Below are 18,802 nucleotides of genomic sequence, written 5' to 3'. Positions count from 1 at the left end.
AACCAGACTCCTTCAAAGCCATCGGCCAGCTCTTTCACATCAACCATCTAATTGAAGTGAAAGGACGTGACAATCCAATCTAAAATGTAAGACTTATCTTCACATTTCAAAAGTAGTGTAATGAAAACATTTCACCAAATTATATTTCAGTGTCATGTCCCTTAAATTACATTTCTTGAATTTGAAAATCCTGTGGTAGGATGTTATTGGGGGCCTTGAGGCACAAGAGGAATTGAAATAGGATTGCTCTAATGCTATGACTATTCCTGTGTTTGAATTGATATTAGGTCACCCACTGTTGACAAAGTGTTTGAAAAAGAGTTGTGTCAGTCATCCAGGCTATATGAAATGATGGGGTGATGAACACCGTATGGGTGGAGGTCATCTGGAATTTAGAATGCTCAATGGGTCAACGGTCCAATTTATCTTTAAGCCCAGAATGGCACTAGTAACACATGCAGGTGAAGTACCCTGTAATTGACCAGAGTGACTGATTGCATTATCAGACAAACACGCATGCATGTATTACCCTAATTGTTTTTTGCCTTTACAGATATGGAAATATACAAAAATGTTGAAAGTGGGTTTTCTGCTACCTTGGTGGTATGCAGCACCACTAAGGACCATTCTCCAATGATGTAGTAGAACCTATCAAAATATTTAACTTTTTGCTTTTATACAAAAAACAAGCCATTTCTCCGAATTCATCTTGGAATTTCCAAGATGGCAGGATGTCAAGTCGTTTGTCTGACTAGTACATTTTAACCTACTAATAATCTATTTATGGTTGCGTAACTTCGTTTTTGTGTAGTGCACACTATTACTTTTGCTGGTGTAAAGATCACGGGTTCCCTTCAACTCGGCACTTCATTACTTGAAGTTTACCAAAGTAACCCTATCTCTGGCTGGCCTGAGTTCCTCCTTCGTCCGCGGAATGTCTTGTCCAAGCTGCTCTTCGCCTGGCTGTCAGTGGCAGCTCAACAATCCCCAACCCGATCTCTCTATCGCCCTCAACACCCAATCTACTCACACGCGCAAATACTCACATTTAGACTCATACATACACGCTGTCCCTCTCTCCCCTTACCTTCGTTGGCCTCTTTAATTTTTTTGTCAGAGAAAATGACAATTTCCGTGGTATTGCTTTGTGCACTGACTTAACTGAACTCTGGAGAAAACGAACATTGTCGCAGGGTGAGTACATCTGACACTGTGCTCTCCCGTCCATTAGACATTTTGTCTGCAGGAACTCACTCTTTTTTACTCGCTCCACTCGTCCAAGTGCCGATGCATTTGTGGCATGATGTGAACAGTACGAATTTGTGTCACTACCAAAGTCTAATGGTTTTAAATGACTGTTTTGTGTTGTCTGGAAACTCACTTGTAGAATTCGCTTACAGTAGGTCTCTTAAAGAGAAGCTGTGCAAGGTTATTAAACAGAGGTGCCTAGTTATTCTTCTGTTGTTGATATCAGGTAACGTGCAACCTAACCCTGGCCCTGATATGCAATGTCTCCAAACCCCCTCTGATTTTAAATCAAGATCTGGTTTTGGTTTTTCTAATTTAAATGTACGCAGCCTGTTGTCAAAAATTGATGGGGTTAGGATTTGGGCTAAATCAACTGATGCTGATGTAATTGTGTTTTCTGAAACCTGGCTCAGTAAGTCTGTTTTTGATAAGGATATTTGTATAAGTGGTTATAATGTTTATCGCACTGATCGAGTTAAGGTGGGTGTGGCTATATGTAAAAACTAAATTCCCTGTAAGTGTGGCAAAGTCTGAAACTATTTGTAAACAGTTGGAATTTATTTCTTTGAATATTGATGTTTCAAAGGGCCTCTCTATAACTGTGATTGGCTGTTATAGACACCCCTATGCTCTCGGTGACGCATTTTCTTCTTTGACACACCTTATGTCTAAACTTCTTTATAGTGAAATGATCTTGATTGGTGATCTCAACTGGTGTTGGTTAAAGCCTGTGTCTGATGATTTAAAAATGTTTTGTAATTCTATGAATCTTACCCAGTTGATTAACTCACCCACTCGCACAAATCTTAAATTCCCAGATAAATCTACCCTGATTGATTTGATAATGACAAATGTTCCACATAAATATTCTGCGGTTGGTGTTTTTTGTAATGATTTAAGTGACCATTGTGCTGTTGTTGCTGTTAGAAATACTAAGGTTCCAAAGACAAACCCACGTTTTATTCGTAAGAGAAATTTGAAGTGTTTTAATGAGCAGGCTTTCTTTCATGGTTTGTTTTATTTTGACTGGAGCAAGATTGAGCTTATCCCTGATGTGGAAACTGCCTGGATATTCTTTCATGATGGTTTTTTCCAAATAGTAAACAAACATGCCTCATTCCGCAGGTTCAGGGTTAAAGGGCGGGATAATCAAATCAAATTTATTAGTCACATACACATGGTTAGCAGATGTTAATGCGAGTGTAGCGAAATGCTTGTGCTTCTAGTTTCCCGACAATGCAGTAATAACAACAAGTAACATGGTTTTCTTCTGAGCTGTCTTGTATTATTCACGACCGTAATCTAGTTTTTGCTTTGGCTTATTTTTAGGCAGTTACAAAACAAGTGTTCTTTTCTCAGGAAGGCCAAGTCTGAATATTGTATGTCTGTTACCACTGATAACCTGAATGACCCTAGAACGTTTTGGGATGCTATTAAGTCTGTCTTGTAATGTTAATGAATTACCGTCATGTGTTTTGAAGGACTCTGTTGCTATATATGACAACTGAAATGCTGAATTGTTTCAATGAGCACTTTGTATCATCTGGTAGGTTGTTTGATTCAGTGTCTTCTGTCTCTGTACAACCCTGTGTGGATGAACCAGTGAGAGCTTGTCAAACTTTTAGCTACTTTTAGCTATTGTTCAGAAATGTGGTGGGTACTCTCTTCGTTCGCTGGACTTTATCCTGCTAACTGTTCCAAATGTCCGAACTGAATTTGGTAAAAGGGCTTTTATGTACTCTGCGCCATGTCTTGGAACACCTTACAAAATAATTTTAAACTGGAAGAACTTGTCTGATTTCTTTTTTTTTTTTTTTTTTTTTTTTTTTAAATCACTGATGAAGGATTTTGAGGCTGATTCCCTGACCTGTCAATGTTTTTAATTTGCTGTTTTTGATTTTGTTATACTCTTGTGAATTCAATGGTTTTACTAGATCTGTCTAATTTTTGTAATGACTTGGTGCTGCCTATTTTGGCCAGGACGCTCTTGAAAAAGAGATTAAATCTCAATGAGCCTTTCCTGGTTAAATAAAAAAAATATATTTTTTTGTGAAAGTGGGCCATTAACTAACCACAACTTTCCTGTCCGAAGACCTTCATGAACTACTAAAACTATATCTGACAGTTTGGGGTAGAGAAATTCCATCTAACAGGTGAAAAATGAACCGGGTCTTTTCTGTGCATGTGCCGGTCTTTAAGAATAACTGTATACAAATATACTAATAATGCATCCAGTCTCTGGTTATTGGTGATACTTCCCATTCTGCCCAATTGTGGCCTTTGACCTCTTGCACATGGCCTTACATTTCCACATTCTGGATGACATCCTGCCAAACTTTGTTGGTATTTCACTATTTGATCTAATGTAACAGTATAACTTTAGACCAGTCCCCTCGCCCCGACCCGGGCGCGAACCAGGGACCCTCTACACACATCAACAACGGTCGCACGTTACGAAGCGTCGTTACCCATCGCTCCACAAAAGCCGCGGCCCTTGCAGAGCAAGGAGCAACACTTCTTCTAGGTTTCAGAGCAAGTGACGTAACTGATTGAAACGCTATTAGCGCGTACCCGCTAACTAGCTAGCCATTTCACATCCGTTACACTAGCATGTGACCGTTTTTTCCCCCCAGCACTTGTCCCATGTTGGCTGGCCTATTATGCAATTAAATGGAAAGGTTCTACAAGATGTAGCCATGACATGTGAATTGGGATGAGGGGAAATGCCAATCAATGACAACTGAAATGGCAAATATTTTCTGCACATCGCTATATTTGTTCATGTCGACATACTTTGAACATGTTTAATATGTGGGTAAATCATTTCATTTCTTGTCTTTCTCAATTTGTCATTTTGAGTGGCCTGTAAATATTTTTACATAATTTGGTTGGATGTCTGTAAGAAATAATTAATGATGATCATGATTTCAGTTTCATGACATCAAACACTCCATTGTGACAACTCCATTGTGTCCTCCTCCCAGAGTGCTAAGAACCTTGGCGTGATCCTGGACAACACCCTGTCGTTCTCAACTAACATCAAGGTGGTGACCCGTTCCTGTAGGTTCATGCTCTACAACATTCGCAGAGTACGACCCTGCCTCACGCAGGAAGCGGCGCAGGTCCTAATCCAGGCACTTGTCATCTCCCGTCTGGATTACTGCAACTCGCTGTTGGCTGGGCTCCCTGCCTGTGCCATTAAACCCCTACAACTCATCCAGAACGCCGCAGCCCGTCTGGTGTTCAACTTTCCCAAGTTCTCTCAAGTCACCCCGCTCCTCCGCTCTCTCCACTGGCTTCCAGTTGAAGCTCGCATCCGCTACAAGACCATGGCGCTTGCCTACGGAGCTGTGAGGGGAACGGCACCTCCGTACCTTCAGGCTCTGATCAGGCCCTACACCCAAACAAGGGCACTGCGTTCATCCACTTCTGGCCTGCTCGCCTCCCTACCTCTGAGGAAGTACAGTTCCCGCTCAGCCCAGTCAAAACTGTTCGCTGCTCTGGCACCCCAATCGTGGAACAAACTCCCTCACGACGCCAGGTCAGCGGAGTCAATCACCACCTTCCGGAGACACCTGAAACCCCACCTCTTTAAGGAATACCTAGGATAGGATAAAGTAATCCTTCTACCCCCCCCCCCCCTCCCCCCTTTAAAGAGTTAGATGCACTATTGTAAAGTGGTTGTTCCACTGGATATCATAAGGTGAATGCACCAATTTGTAAGTCGCTCTGGATAAGAGCGTCTGCTAAATGACTTAAATGTAAATGTAAACACTCCTCCTGAAGGGCGCACATATTATTCACTATTCGCCATAAATGTAAAAGCATTAGATTGGCATATGCATGGGCTAAAATGAGTTTGTGTAACGGATGTGAAATGGCTAGCTAGTTAGCGGGTACGCACTAGTAGCATTTCAATCAGTTACGTCACTTGCTCTGAGACTTAAGTAGTGTTGCCCCTTGCTGTGGCCTTTGTGGAGCGATGGGTAATGATGCTTCGTGGGCGACCGTTGTTGATGTGTGCAGAGGGTCCCTGGTTCGCTCCCGTGTCGGGGCGAGGGGACGACGTAAAGTTACAACTGTTACATTTGCACCATATTTCCTCTACTTGAATGGGTGCACTTTGTGAGAACTGAGAAGTTTGGTACTAATTACTGAGCAACTCCTTCCTCCCTCAATGAAGCAATCACTGCTTAGACAGGATTGGGCAGGTCAAACCAAGGGCTCCACTACATGGGTTTAACCCTTCTAGTTATTTATAATCAGTGATTACTTCTAGGGAGGAAGAAAGGAGGGATATATGTAAAGATTGAGCGAGCCACTATTGTCAGCTCGACAACCCAATCGTGTTATTTGCATATATTAGACTTTTGACCTCTGATCTGTATACTGTCTGTACCATTCCACAGATCTCGTACAGTGGAAACACTTGAGCCTCTGCGTCATCCGCGTCAGCAATAACTCATCACTCCTACTCCAGGTAAATTCATTAGCATGAAGTTTGATACCCATATGATCCCACTCAACCCCAGGGGCCAAGTGTCAACATTCAATCTAACCTGGGGCCTTACGTATCAAGTGTCTCAGAGTAGAAGTGTTCCTCTCGGATCAGTTTTGCGGTTTACAACAAGAATAAGATTATAGATGCATACACATCCTAGATCAACACTGACTCAGATGATTTGTGGATGAAGTCCCAGGTCCCCCTCTGTCCGTGTTCGGATGTTCATTTGGATCTTAACATGCCTTTTGGGGGCCCTAACTGAGATTTTGTTGGGGTGCCCCCCCCCCCCCCCCCCCCCCCCGACAGTGGCGAGAAATAGACATTTAGAATACATTTCGTGCAATTAGACTCATTTAGCCATGGAGCAGTATTACAGGGAATTTCCTGCAATTCTACACGGTTTGCCAGGACTTATGTATGTTAACCATATCTGAGTGAGAGTGACTTAACAAAATCGGTATTGGGTCATTATTACTTGAAGTTTAGAAGACTGTCTAGGCGATCTATATTTTTGTAGCTGACATGTGACTGACTTACATAACTTGTTCTGATATTTATTGTATACATTTTTAAGATTGTTTTCTATTGTTAGGTATTACTGCATTGTGGGAGCTAGAAATAAACCAACTGCTGATTCATAACCAAATTTCAATTTCACCTTGTGTATTTTACTATTCTAATACAATAGTGACTGAATTCTTTAAAAAATAAATCATAATAATATTGTTAGGTGGCCCCCTAGCTACTGCTTATGTCGCTTATACCTGCAGCCCACTGGTTATGAATGATAGCTTAATTCCATCCTCCCTGGAAGTAGTCATTGCTTAAATGATTGGCGAGTCATGTATTTAGAAATGATCCTTGATTACAGGGGGATATGGCTTATTCAAAGAATAGAATTCACTTTAAAATCCATTTCCTTTACCTTCAATGTCAAATTCTGCATGCAGATTATAATTCAAAATAATGTAACTTATAACAGGTCTCAATTTCATTCTGAATGTACACTAGTCTGGCTTGGTAAACTATTTGAAGCACTTGGGGATATTTTTCCATATAGTTAGTTAACTGTCTTAAACTTGTCTTAAGTGTAATCTCAATACTTATACAAATGTAATTTTCCTTGTCAGAATGCCAAAGAGAAAGAGGGCCCCAACTTTTGATGACTTTGCCTCAGTTGTTGAAAGGCTAGGTCTCTTACCAGAGGAAGTTACAGCAGCGAGCGACCATCAGGAGAATTGATTATTTTCTGTGATGGTCATTGAACTGGAAAGGTCTAACACCTCCAGCTATCGCTGTCAACTCTACGATGTGTGGAATAAGGGAAGGATGGCCTATGCACAACCCCACTCTGTCTCCCAGATTTCCTCTACACTACCCCAGGTCCCCCCCCAATCACTACCCCAGCAAGTATACACCATGCGGCAGCTGCCGTTAACACCAGCACAAGCAGCTGAAATGATTGAAACGGTTGATCCCGCTAAGGTATCCCACCTTCCACCACTCCAACTTTAACCTGGAGACATTTTTCTGTTTGCAGGTAGTTCCTCGTCATGTGAGGACGAAGGCGGACACAAACAGTTGGTTTCAGAAGGGATCCCACAGCCTTCCTTGCCGTAAACCAAAACGAAGGGTGCGGTACTATGCAGGAAAGGAAGCACCAGGGCTCCAAAGAAGGGAGAAGGAGTTGCTTCACCAGCCTGATACTCCTGTGCTAATTCACTACTTTGGTGAGGAGGCACACTCCAATGTCCCCCACGCCAACAGCAACAAGCAACGGATTTCATCCGATCAGCTACCTCAAATTATAGATGAAATGTCCCGGCGAAAGACAAACACCTGGCAAAGTACACTCGGACATGACCAATAACCCACCACCATCCCCAAATGCATCATTCATGCCAGTTTACCAACCTTGCAATTTGGCACAAGTCAAGAACACAATTCGTCAAGCAAGGGATGTCACTGTTTTGGACCGGGACGAGTTGGTGGCAACACATATGATGGGTGACATTCTCCCCCGGATTTGTCACCCATATGGAGACTCAACCCGCCGCAACCCTTCTGGTAGTGGCAGTACCAGAAATGGTTGAAGAGGCCAAGGCAGTTATTATAAGCAAACACCAAGGAGCACACATTTTTCACAATGACACCACGTTTGACCTCGGCAATTTTATGTTTCACCCCTTGTTTTCCGTCATGTAACATTTCAAGAGGCACCTGTCCTTCCCCTGTCATTCCTCATTCACACCACATGGAAAACCACAAACAGTTCTTTCGCACCATCCTTTCACTCCTTCCCCAACTATCAACTTCAATCTTCTGCACAGACCATGAGGCGGCTATTGAGGGAGCAATCCAGTCTGTGCTGCCGCAAGCCAGGATTGTCAATTGCTGGAACCGCATCTCGAACAATGTGAAGCAGAAGATGGGGTCAGAGGGTGCCGAAGGTGTGGCCGATTACCAGCAGGCCATCAAAGAGCTCTTGGCCACGAAATCAAGGAGTGACTACGAATGTACACTGGAGAGTGTGCCTCCTGGAGCCCTGATTTCGAGGCTTATTTCCATCAGTCACTCTCTGATGCCATGGACAAGGGTGCACAATGTGTGCTCAACAGCTTGGGCATCCAGTCAGATGGAATTACCAACAACTCCTCAGATTCAATGCTGTCCTCAAGGCATTGGTTGGATGGAAGGTCAGAGTAGATAAACCAATTTATCTACTCTACCAACTCCAAACCAATGCCTTGAGGGAGGTGCTGCGTGGCTACTATAACCTAGGGAATTTCCACCTGACCCCAGAGTGCCATGAGCAATTTTCCAGGTGAATGCCCACCACCAGTTTCCCCTACCACATGTCAGAGGAAGACATGGTGTTTTTGCTGAAGGCATCCAGTCCTGTGTGGCACAAGAGGTTGTCATGGCAGAAACTGGAGCGGAGGCCTTAGCCAGGATGATTTTGGCAAAAGGACGTATCTTCCTGGTGCCAAGCACCAAATCATTCCTCTACCAGGGCTTCTCAGACAAGCAGCATGTCGTTACTCTGTTGCCAATGGAGACATGCTCCTGCTCTGCATCTGACAGTGCCCAGAGTTGTGTCCGCCGACTGGCAGCTGTACTGGGCATTGGCAGAAGTGTGGACAGTCCTATGCCAATAAAGCTGAGGACAAGGCATCTGGCCGCAAAACGCTCTGGCCATAAGTGTGCCGCCAAGGAGCATGTCCAGACAGGAGCCAAACACCAGGAAGAACAATCAACCGTTCATCAACAGGTTGGTCTTATGTGTTGCTGTTTAGTTACATGTCTTATTTGGGTATGTTAAAAATGTGACCGTTTTACTAAGCCATGTGGTCCTCATGGGTTTTACGTATATCTGTGAACACAAAATGCAGGTCTGTCCCAAACTGAACTGTCACCATTTATTCAATAGGGTGACCTGTCTCTGTCTGACAAACACCCCAGCAGGGATGACGAATTGGAGAGTAGAGTAAGTGGAATGTGACTGTTTTGGTTACATTTTGCATGTTTTCCTACTGCATGTTGATCACATCTGTACGGTCAGGCAGTTTGGACCCCATTTTTGATGCCCAAAATCTGTTTGTATAGGTGTACAGTCTTATGCCAATAAAGTGTGGGTAATGTCGGATGGAGTGGACAGGGCAACTGCAATAATTTTGTTGGAGGGATCCTTTGCCATCCTGCCCCTTCATGACTTCCTTACGTTGAAGCCCAATGAGTGGCTTAGTGGGGGGATATTTTAAGGTCCCCCACATGTTATGGTTGAATTGTATGAAATATCCATGCGTGCAGTTGGTATAAAGTACAATTAGTTGTTGCTTGGGCTGACTGTATTGCCTGGGCATTATGTAAACTTTGACCAACCATATGCCATTCTGCTTTAGGTAATTGACTTCTACCTCCAACTGAAGAGGATTGACCTTCAAGTGGAGGGGGATGTTTTTATTGTGGATCACTTTGTGGCAGGGATGATCCTGCATGGGGATAAGGTGGTGATGCGCAAGAACACCTTGTCAAAGGTAAAGGCATGTCCGCAGAGTTGCTTTTGTGTCATGGTTCTAAATAAGAGGCTAGAGGGGTCAATGTAGGGAGCGCTGCCACCTTCCTGACAAAAGATGGCCTGCCACACCGTACAAATGTATCTTCACTCCTATTCCTGTAGACCAGTCTGAAGCAGCACAGTTGCTGGATTGGAGTTTGCAACGTGGGAAACTACCACTGGATAGTCTTGGTAAACTGCACAAGGTTGACCATTTTAGTGAGATTGGACAGTACTATTCTTGAATATGTTATGTTTGAGGCCATTTTGATATACTGACTTGGAATTACCGCTTGTGTTTAGTATGTCAATTGCAGGACCCACTCTGCCATTGTCCTGGACCCTACTGGTTCCCCTAACGCGGAGAGCCATATGAGTGAGAACCTGGTGAAGCACATCAGGTATGGTCTATCCAGTGGTGTAAAAGTACTTGGGTATTTTTTCGGGGTATCTGTACTTTACTATTTATATTTTTTGACCAGTTTTACTTTACTACATTCCTAAAGATATGTCGTTTTTACTCCATACATTTTCCCTGACACCGAAAGCACACGTTACTTTTTGAATGCTTAGCAGGACAGAAAAACGAGTCGCCTCTTCACTGTTGACGTTGAGACTGGTGTTTTGAGGGTACTACTTAATGAAGCTACCAGTTGAGGACTTGTGAGGCGTCTTTCTCAAACTAGACACACTAATGTACTTGTCCTCTTGCTCAGTTGTGTACCGGGGCCTCCCGCTCTTTCTATTCTGGTTAGAGCCAGTTTGCGCTGTTCTGTGAAGGGATTAGTAGTGTTGTAAGAGATCTTCAGTTTTTAGGCAATTTCTCACATTGAATAGCCTTCATTTCTCAGAACAAGAATAGCCTGACAAGTTTCAGAAGAAAGGTCTTTGTTTCTAGCCATTTTGAGCCTGTAATTGAACCCACAAATGCTGACGCTCCAGATACTCAACTAGTCTAAAGAAGGCCAGTTTTATTGCTTCTTTAATCAGGACAACAGTTTTCAGCTGTGCTAACAATTCGAAATGTGTTTTCTAATGATCAATTAGCCTTTTAAAATTATTAACTTGGATTAGCTAACACACCGTGCCATTGGAACACAGGAGTGATGGGTTGGTAGAAATATTCCATAATCTGCTGTTTCGAGCAACAAAAGTAATTTACAACATTTAACCTCTTGAGAATATAGGGGGTGCTGTTTCGACTTAGTGAAAATTGGTCTCCAAATTAAACTGCCTAGTACTCAATTCTTGCTCGTACAATATGCATATTATTATTGGATAGAAAACACTCTAGTTTCTAAAACCGTTGGAATTATGTCTGAGTGAAACAGAACTCATTCTACAGCACTTTTCCTGCCAGGGAGTGAGATTTCAGAAATCTTGGCCTCTGTTCCCAGGTCAGTTTATAAGTCCCTGTGAATGCTGTGGGGCTACAAACACTGCCTACGACTTCCTCTAGATGTCAGTAAGTGGTGACAATTTGAATGGGGTCGATTGCGCAATCTGGGACTTAATATAAGACCAAGATGCGGAAGTACCTTTTCAGCCGTGCGCTCGACGCAGAGTGGACGTCGGACTGGCCTCCTTCCAAGCTTTGGTTTAGCCACTTCTATATCCCCGGTCATGTTTTTATTCGTTATAGGTGTTAAAGACATCAGGTAGTTAATTTAAACCGATTTTATAGCAATTTATATCCGTTTATTGCGATTTTCTGGCATTTCTTTGTGACGCACTTTCAAGAGTTGGACACTTTTCCAGTACATGCCGAACATTAGTGGCCATTTCGACAGAACAAGAGGACTTGCTGAGCTATCCTTTCACCTGTGACATCATATAATGGAATCAATGGCCTAATTGACATGTACTTTCACAGATGGAGTGTTCCAGTTGATCCTACACCTCCTGTGCTGGGGTATCCGTCACCATTTAAAATCAACACATGGATAATCCTGCCTTACGATGGATATGCCCACCCTGCCACAATTGAATACCTGCACACCAAGGCTACTATTGGGTTGATACTGTGTCAAATTGATATAATGTCCAGAGGTGTAAATGATTTACAGGGTATATTTTAGGGCTGTCCCAACGGGAAAAAATCTTGGTCAACTTGGTCTTCCTGTTTCCACCAATCGATTGGTCTAAATGTTTAAATGTATTTTTCCATATAGACAGACACGCCCTATGTGTTTGAAGGAACCCACTACATATGAGCTTGTCTGATGCTGAAGCACACTGTTGGATTCATTTATTTTTCTGTTGCATGAGGCTTGACGCTCATGGAATCAGTAAGCTATTAAACACTCAAACAGCCAATAGAAGCATGAACGGTTTTATTTCTGTAGATGTATAGATTGATAAAGCCAGGGTATTCTGCCCTTGAGTTGCGTTCCCATGCAAAACTAGACATAGCTAAGAACTAAGTCTTCAATAAAACTCCCAAGGCGTGACTTTTCTTGAATGAATATATTGAAAATGTTTGTTGTAAAACTGCAAAATACAGAAAATAATGGACTTTAGTATTCAATTCACACCAACATACTGTAGCTGTACATTATACATTTTGAAGTTGCATAAATACAAGGCACCATGCATCTGGCATGATGACAAACCATATAGCTAATTGTTACTCATATGGTAATTGACTAACTCCTTTCATTACTCGAATAATGTACAACCATCTATGTAGAATAACAAAGCATATTACACTAGAAAAAGTAACAAAACTACAGTATTGTATATTTTACAATTCGTTTGCATGACGCACGAGCAAAGTAATACAGCGGCATACATGAAAGGCATTGCAATTTGTGTGAGTAAATGCAACCAACATTGATATGTAAGCAACTATATCAATAACAAGATTATCATCACTAGCTATATGCTTGAATCGAACTTACAAACAAATATTTTCCAAGGCTGAAGCGTGACAAGAAATAACTAAACTGAAAGACCTGCACCGTAGCGTTGTTTTTAGCTGCTTCAATGCGTGCAGAACGAATTATCTACTTCCTGTTTGCGTACAGTCTAAGTACCAGAAAGCTCCACTAGGGGGCAAATAACACCATGGAACACATTGAAAATCCATTTGAACCATTGTAATAAAAATAATCTGTTACCTTCTAACAGGATGGCAGCACACTCCCCACCTGGTATAATGAAATTGTGCCACTATGAAATAAAACATATCAACAAACAATGTCCTTTCTATTTTTTTATCTTTTGTCTCTAGGATGCTTCAGAAAGAAGAACAACAATCTCTGAGATTGGTCTCAGAAACACTTTAGCAGCTCCTTGCGTGACAATTTTTAGTTCCACTTTCCTAACCTTTTTGTCAGTACTGGGAAAGGTTTTGACCACAAGCCCAACTGGCCAGTCATTTCTGTGTGCCTGACTGTCTTTCCATAAGACAACATCTCCCACTTTTACATTTGGCTTTTCTGCTGTCCATTTTCTGCGTCTCTGCAGCGTTGTCAGGTACTCCTGTCTCCACCTTTTTCCAAAAGGTGTCAGCGAGACACTGGACTTGCTTCCACTGTTTTCCATGAAGGTCGTTCATGCTGAAGTATCCAGAAGGGGCTGAGGTAGCGCTGGTCTTTTGTGTCAGTAACATTGAGGGTGTGAGAATGGCAGGCATGTCCGGGTCGGTTGACACTGACACTAGGGGTCTCGCATTGATTATTGCCATAACTTCAGACATAAGAGTGCTCAAGACCTCATGTGTGAGACGAGTGGAACCCATCTGAAACAGCATAGCATCAACGATACGTCTGGCAACCCCAATGAGTCTCTCCCAAGAACCACCCATATGAGACGAGTGTGGAGGATTAAATATCCAAGTACATACCTTATCTGAGAGGTATTTAGTCAGTCATTTGTGTCGATACCCAGTTCCCTGCAGGCACCTATAAAGTTTGTACCTCGATCAGAGCGTAGCACTTTTGCTGGACCATGGATAGAGAAAAAAAACGCCTCAGCGCGTTGATGAAGCTGGATGTGGACATGGATTCGATGAGCTCGATATGGACTGCTCTAGTAGACATACATGTAAAGAGCACCGCCCAGCGCTTGGAGTCTGCCCTACCACCTCTAGTGCGACGAGTTATGACATTCCATGGTCCAAACACATCAAGTCCAACGCTGGTGAATTGTGGTTCAGATGAGTCTGTCTGCAGGCAAATCAGCCATCTGTTGGTCAACTAACCTTCCTCTAACCTTGCGGCAGGTGACACACTTGTGAATGATACCAGAGACCAGACGTTTTCTCCCAATAATCCAGAAGCCTGCTGCTCGATTAACTCCATCTGAAAAATGACGGCCCTGGTGAGCCACTTGCTCGTGATAATGTCTTACCAGCAGGGTGGCGACATGATGTGTCCGTGGGATGATGAGAGGATGTTTTTCGTCTTGTGACATGTCGGCGGAGGATATGGCTACTGTAGAGGCATCCGAGAAGATGTGTAGCTCTTCTTTGAGTGGTAGACAAGGAGACTGAGAAGTAGGTCCGCTGAATATACATATGTTCCAACTCCATCAAAGATGCCTCCCACCCTCAGCAACCCATTCTCATCAATCACTGGGTTCAGCTTTTTGAGTGTACTTTGTTTAGGGAACTCTTCCTTTTTCAAGGCATTTGAATTCCTCTCTGAAAGATTCATGTTGCACACAGTGAATGATTGCTGTTTTGGCTTGTGACAACTCACTTGTACCGCATGGTTTATTACAGTCAGGCCAGCCTCTGCAACTGGTGTTGTCCGCACCTTCATGGAAGGATCTGGCAACATGAATGAGTCGTGCTGTGGTTCGATTGAGAGCTTTCCAGCTTGAGAACCTCTCAAAGCGATGAGAGCAGAGTTGAGCTCCAGAAACCTTAGAGGCGAAGACAGTGACGTCTGGTCGAATCTCTGCGTCTGCGTGAGGCTCTACAAGGTCAAGATTTATGTTCTCAGGCTCACTTGAGTTTGTTTAGGTCAGGAAAGGTGGACCTGAGAACCAACTGGTGTACTTTAAGAGCGCAGCAAGTATAGGCCTGGTTGCATGGTCTGCTGGATTGCTGTCAGTGTTTACATAACACCACTGATCTGGATGGGTAGACTTCCTGATGCGAGTTACCCTATTGGCACCATACACACCATACACCGAGAACTATCTTACTGTCTGTGTAGAACTTGGCTGCATTTACATCAATGTTAATTTCATCTCTGATCAGTTCATACATCTCAACAGCTAGCAAAGCCACACACAGTTCTAGGCGTGGGATAGTGTGGGCCGGACGAGGGGCCAATTTTGATTTCCCCATGACAAATCCAACATGGCATTGACCTTCCGAGTCAATAACTCTCAGGTAGGCTACCGCTCCTATGGCTACTGTAGAGGCATCCGAGAAGATGTGTAGCTCTCTTCTTTGAGTGGTAGACGAGGAGACTGGGAAGTAGGTCCGCTGAATATACATATGTTCCAACTCCATCAAAGATGCCTTCCACATTTTCCATTCCTCTTCTATTTCTGGGGGAAGAGGGGCATCCCACTCACTCTGATCAGAAGAGAGTTATCTGATTAAGGCTTTACCTTGCATTGTTATTGGAGCCACGAACCCAAGGGGGTCAAAGACTATTCACTATGGACAGGATGCATCGCCGCGTAAAAGGCTTCTCATTGTGGGACACCTGGAATGAGAAGCTGTCTGTTTCCAGGTTCCAGGAAAGTCCCAGACTCCGTTGAAAGGGGAGAGGATCCACTCCGAGGTCCAGATCTTTTAAGTCTTTTGCACGGTCCTCCATAGGGAAGGCTTCCATAACTGTTTTGCTATTGGATGCAATCTTGTGTAGTTTCATGTTGGACTCCGCCAACATTGCTTGTGTTTTTCTTAGAATGTTGATAGCTTCTTCTGTAGTAGCTACTGTCAGCCCATCGACCTAGAAGTTCTTCACTACATATTGCTTGGGTTCTGATCCGTGTTCCTTTTCACCCTGTAGCGCTGCTCGTCTCATGCAGTAGATGGCTACGGCTGGTGAAGGGCTGTTCCCAAATACATGTACTTTCATCCTGTACTCAGTTATGTTTCTATCTGGATTGTTGTCTTCATACCAGAGAAACCTTAAGTAATCTCTGTGATCCTCACGTACACCAAAACAGTAAAACATTTGTTGCACATCTGCTGTTAGTGCAATACAATCTTTGCGGAAGCGCATTAGGACACCCAATAGTGTGTTTAAGTCTGGACCACTGAGCAGGACGTCGGTAAGTGACACGCCTTGACACTTCGCACTGGAGTCAAATACTACTCTTAATTGTTTCAGGCTTTTGTGGATGGTAAACACCAAATATGGGCAGATGCCAACGTTCTTTGTCTCCCTCTAGTGGCGGTGAAGGTTCGGCTTGGTCGTTATCCAGCATATTTTGCATGAAGTCAATAAAATGACGCTTCATGTCAGGCTTTTTGTCTAAAGTCCTGCGAAGTGATGTGAGACGGTTTATGGCCTGCTCCCTGTTATTAGGAAGGCGACGTCGAGTGGGGCGAAAGGGTAGTGGAGCCACCCAGTTGTTTCCATCATCCTGGAAAACCTGCTTGTCCATAATGTCCAAAAAGGCATCCTGACCGGTTGCATCCACTCCTGGTATGGCAACTGCTTGGCATCTGACCGTGAGGCGCTACTGAGGGTGTATCATCGGACGGGGTCACAGTGTCTCCCGACCACTCCTGTCTCAGCCCCCGGTATTTACATTGCAGTCGTTTGTGTAGGGGAGTTAGGTTCAGGATGTTATACCTGGAGTATTTATTCTGTCTAATCCGGTTTCCCGTGTGAATTTAACTTCTCTGCGCTACGGATCCCTTTAGCGGGATCATTTTCCTAAACAACCGCTGAATTGCAGGGCGCAAAATATTACAAAAAATATTTATAATCATGCAGTCACAAGTGAAATACACCAAAACACAGCTTAGCTTGTTGTTAATCCACCTATCATGTCAGATTTTGAAAATATGCTTTGCAGCGAAAGCAATCGAAGCTTTTGTGAGTGTATCAATCAATGCTAGAACAGCTATCCCCAAATTAGCATGGTCAGAAAAGCAATAAAATGAATTGCTTACCTTTGATTAATCTTCAGATGTTTGTAATCACGAGACTCCCAGTTAAACAAATGTTCTTTTTGTTCGATAAATATTACTTTTATAACAAAAAAACGCCATTTGGGTTGCGCGTTATGTTCAGAAAACCAAAGCCTCGTTCCATTCAACGAAAATTCCAAAAAGTATCCGTAATGTTCGTAGAAACATGTCAAATGTTTTTAATAATCAAGCCTCAGGTTGTTTTTAACAAACATAATCGATAATATTTCAACCGGACCCTAACCTATTCAATAAAAGAGAGAAAGAAAATGGAGAGCTACCCCTCTCGCGCGCATGAACTAATCAAAGGACATCTGACTACTTTTGAAAAATCTCGCTCATTTTTCAAAATAAACACCTGAAACTGTCTAAAGCCTAGTCACAGCCTGAGGAAGCCATTGGAAAATGAATGTGGTTGATACCCATTTAAATAGAAGAAAGACGGGCGAGGAAACACAGATAAATAAATAAAAAATACTTCCAGGTTAGATTTCCTCAGGTTTTTGCCTGCAGAATCAGTTTTGTTATACTCACAGACAATATTTTGACAGTTTTGGAAACTTTGGAGTGTCTTCTATCCTAATCTGTAAAATTATATGCCTATTCTACGATCTGGACCTGAGAAATAGTCTGTTTACCTTGGGAACATTATTTTAAAAAAATTATAATAATAATCTGACCCCTAGCGTCAAGAGGTTATTAAGTATGCTCCCTCTAATTCTCTCTCTCTCTGCCTCTCCCTTCTATCCCGGAGGACCTGAGCCCTGGGACCATGCCCCAGGACTACCTGGCCACTTTGACTCCTTGCTGTCCCCAGTCCACCTGGTCGTGCTGCTGCTCCAGTTTCAACTGTTCTGTCTGCGGCTATGGAACCCTGACCTGTTCACCGGACGTGCTACCTCTTCCCGGACCTGACATTTACTCCTGAGGTGCTGACCTGTTGCACCCTCTAGAACCACTGTGATTATTATTATTTGAGCCTGCTGGTGATCTATGAACATTTGGCCATTTACTGTTATAATCTCCATCCGGCACAGCCAGAAGAGGACTGTCCACCCCTCAGAGCCTGGTTCCTCTCTAGGTTTCTTCCTAGGTTCCTGCCTTTTCTAGGGAGTTTTTCCTAGCCACCGTGCATCTGCATTGCTTTCTGTTTTGGGGTTTTAGGCTGGGTTTCTGTATAGCACTGTGTCATCGGCTGATTTTGAAAGGGCTTTATGAATAAAATTTGATTGTGTATGGCCGAGTACATTACTGGGTAGAAGGACGCTAGAAGGAGCAGTTAATGGGGTAACTTTTTCTTGTTGCCTTTGTGGGCCTGAAAGAGCAAACGAGGTATGTAGCGGGACAGGGGTTAGTTCCCATCAAATAGCAAGAATGAAGTGCCACCTTATTTCAAATGTACTTCCAATAGAGTTGTGATAACATTATGCTGAGGAGTAACAATACAACCATTCTCTGCAAAAGCCTACTTTTACCTGGGGGCATGCTTTGTAGACCATTTAAAGTTGTTCCTAACCTTGGTCCCCCTGAAGGCACCCACATGTTAAGATAGTTTAGAAATAGTTGTAGTAGTGGTTATGGTGGTGAATTCCCAAAGGAGAGGTTGTGAGTTAAAATCCTTGCAAAAGCATGCTAACTTGCTTTTGTTGCTTTGACAGAACAATGTTGAGGTGGGGTTCCGGAAGGACATTAGACAGCAAGGGAAATTGGATTAATAAATGTTGTTACAGCAACTGGTGTTGAGTAGGAGTGCTGATCTCTGATCAAACCCACCCCTGTCCATATAATCTTATTCCAGATGTAACAGTATAGCTTCCGTCCCTCTCCTCACCCCTACCTGGGCTCGAACCATGCACCCTCTGCACACAACAGCCACCCACGAAGC

The 18,802-nt window shown here is 43.2% G+C and overlaps 1 protein-coding gene across 2 annotated transcripts; it reads left to right on the top strand.

Annotated features, from left to right (window-relative positions):
* The first annotated feature begins 745 nt into the window (after positions 1-745).
* Positions 746-18,153, top strand: LOC129834214 (uncharacterized). Of its 2 annotated transcripts, XM_055898959.1 has the most exons (7): positions 747-1,194; positions 5,658-5,728; positions 7,293-9,023; positions 9,183-9,239; positions 9,655-9,789; positions 10,113-10,210; positions 11,683-18,153. In XM_055898959.1, exons 3-7 carry the CDS (start codon positions 8,673-8,675, stop codon positions 11,885-11,887), a joined length of 846 nt encoding a protein of 281 aa, XP_055754934.1. In that variant the 5' UTR covers positions 747-1,194; positions 5,658-5,728; positions 7,293-8,672; the 3' UTR covers positions 11,888-18,153. The 2 variants fall into 2 exon arrangements, with proteins under 2 accessions (XP_055754935.1, XP_055754934.1); XM_055898960.1 differs by lacking the exon at positions 9,183-9,239 and having other exon boundaries at positions 746-1,194.
* The last annotated feature ends 649 nt before the right edge of the window (positions 18,154-18,802 follow it).

This window comes from Salvelinus fontinalis, chromosome 35 (genome assembly GCF_029448725.1).
Source record: "Salvelinus fontinalis isolate EN_2023a chromosome 35, ASM2944872v1, whole genome shotgun sequence".
Classification (NCBI taxonomy): Eukaryota; Metazoa; Chordata; class Actinopteri; order Salmoniformes; family Salmonidae; genus Salvelinus; species Salvelinus fontinalis.
The sequence above is the reverse complement of the archived record's forward strand: the minus strand, read 5'-3'. Positions and strand labels throughout refer to the sequence as shown.

Coding starts and splice junctions, on each gene's coding strand:
- LOC129834214 (XM_055898959.1), top strand. CDS start 8,673: ATGGCAGAAACTGGAGCGGAGGCCTTAGCCAGGATGATTTTGGCAAAA. Junction 9,790..10,112: donor GCAAGAACACCTTGTCAAAG/GTAAAGGCATGT, acceptor GCTTGTGTTTAG/TATGTCAATTGCAGGACCCA. Junction 10,211..11,682: donor AACCTGGTGAAGCACATCAG/GTATGGTCTATC, acceptor GTACTTTCACAG/ATGGAGTGTTCCAGTTGATC.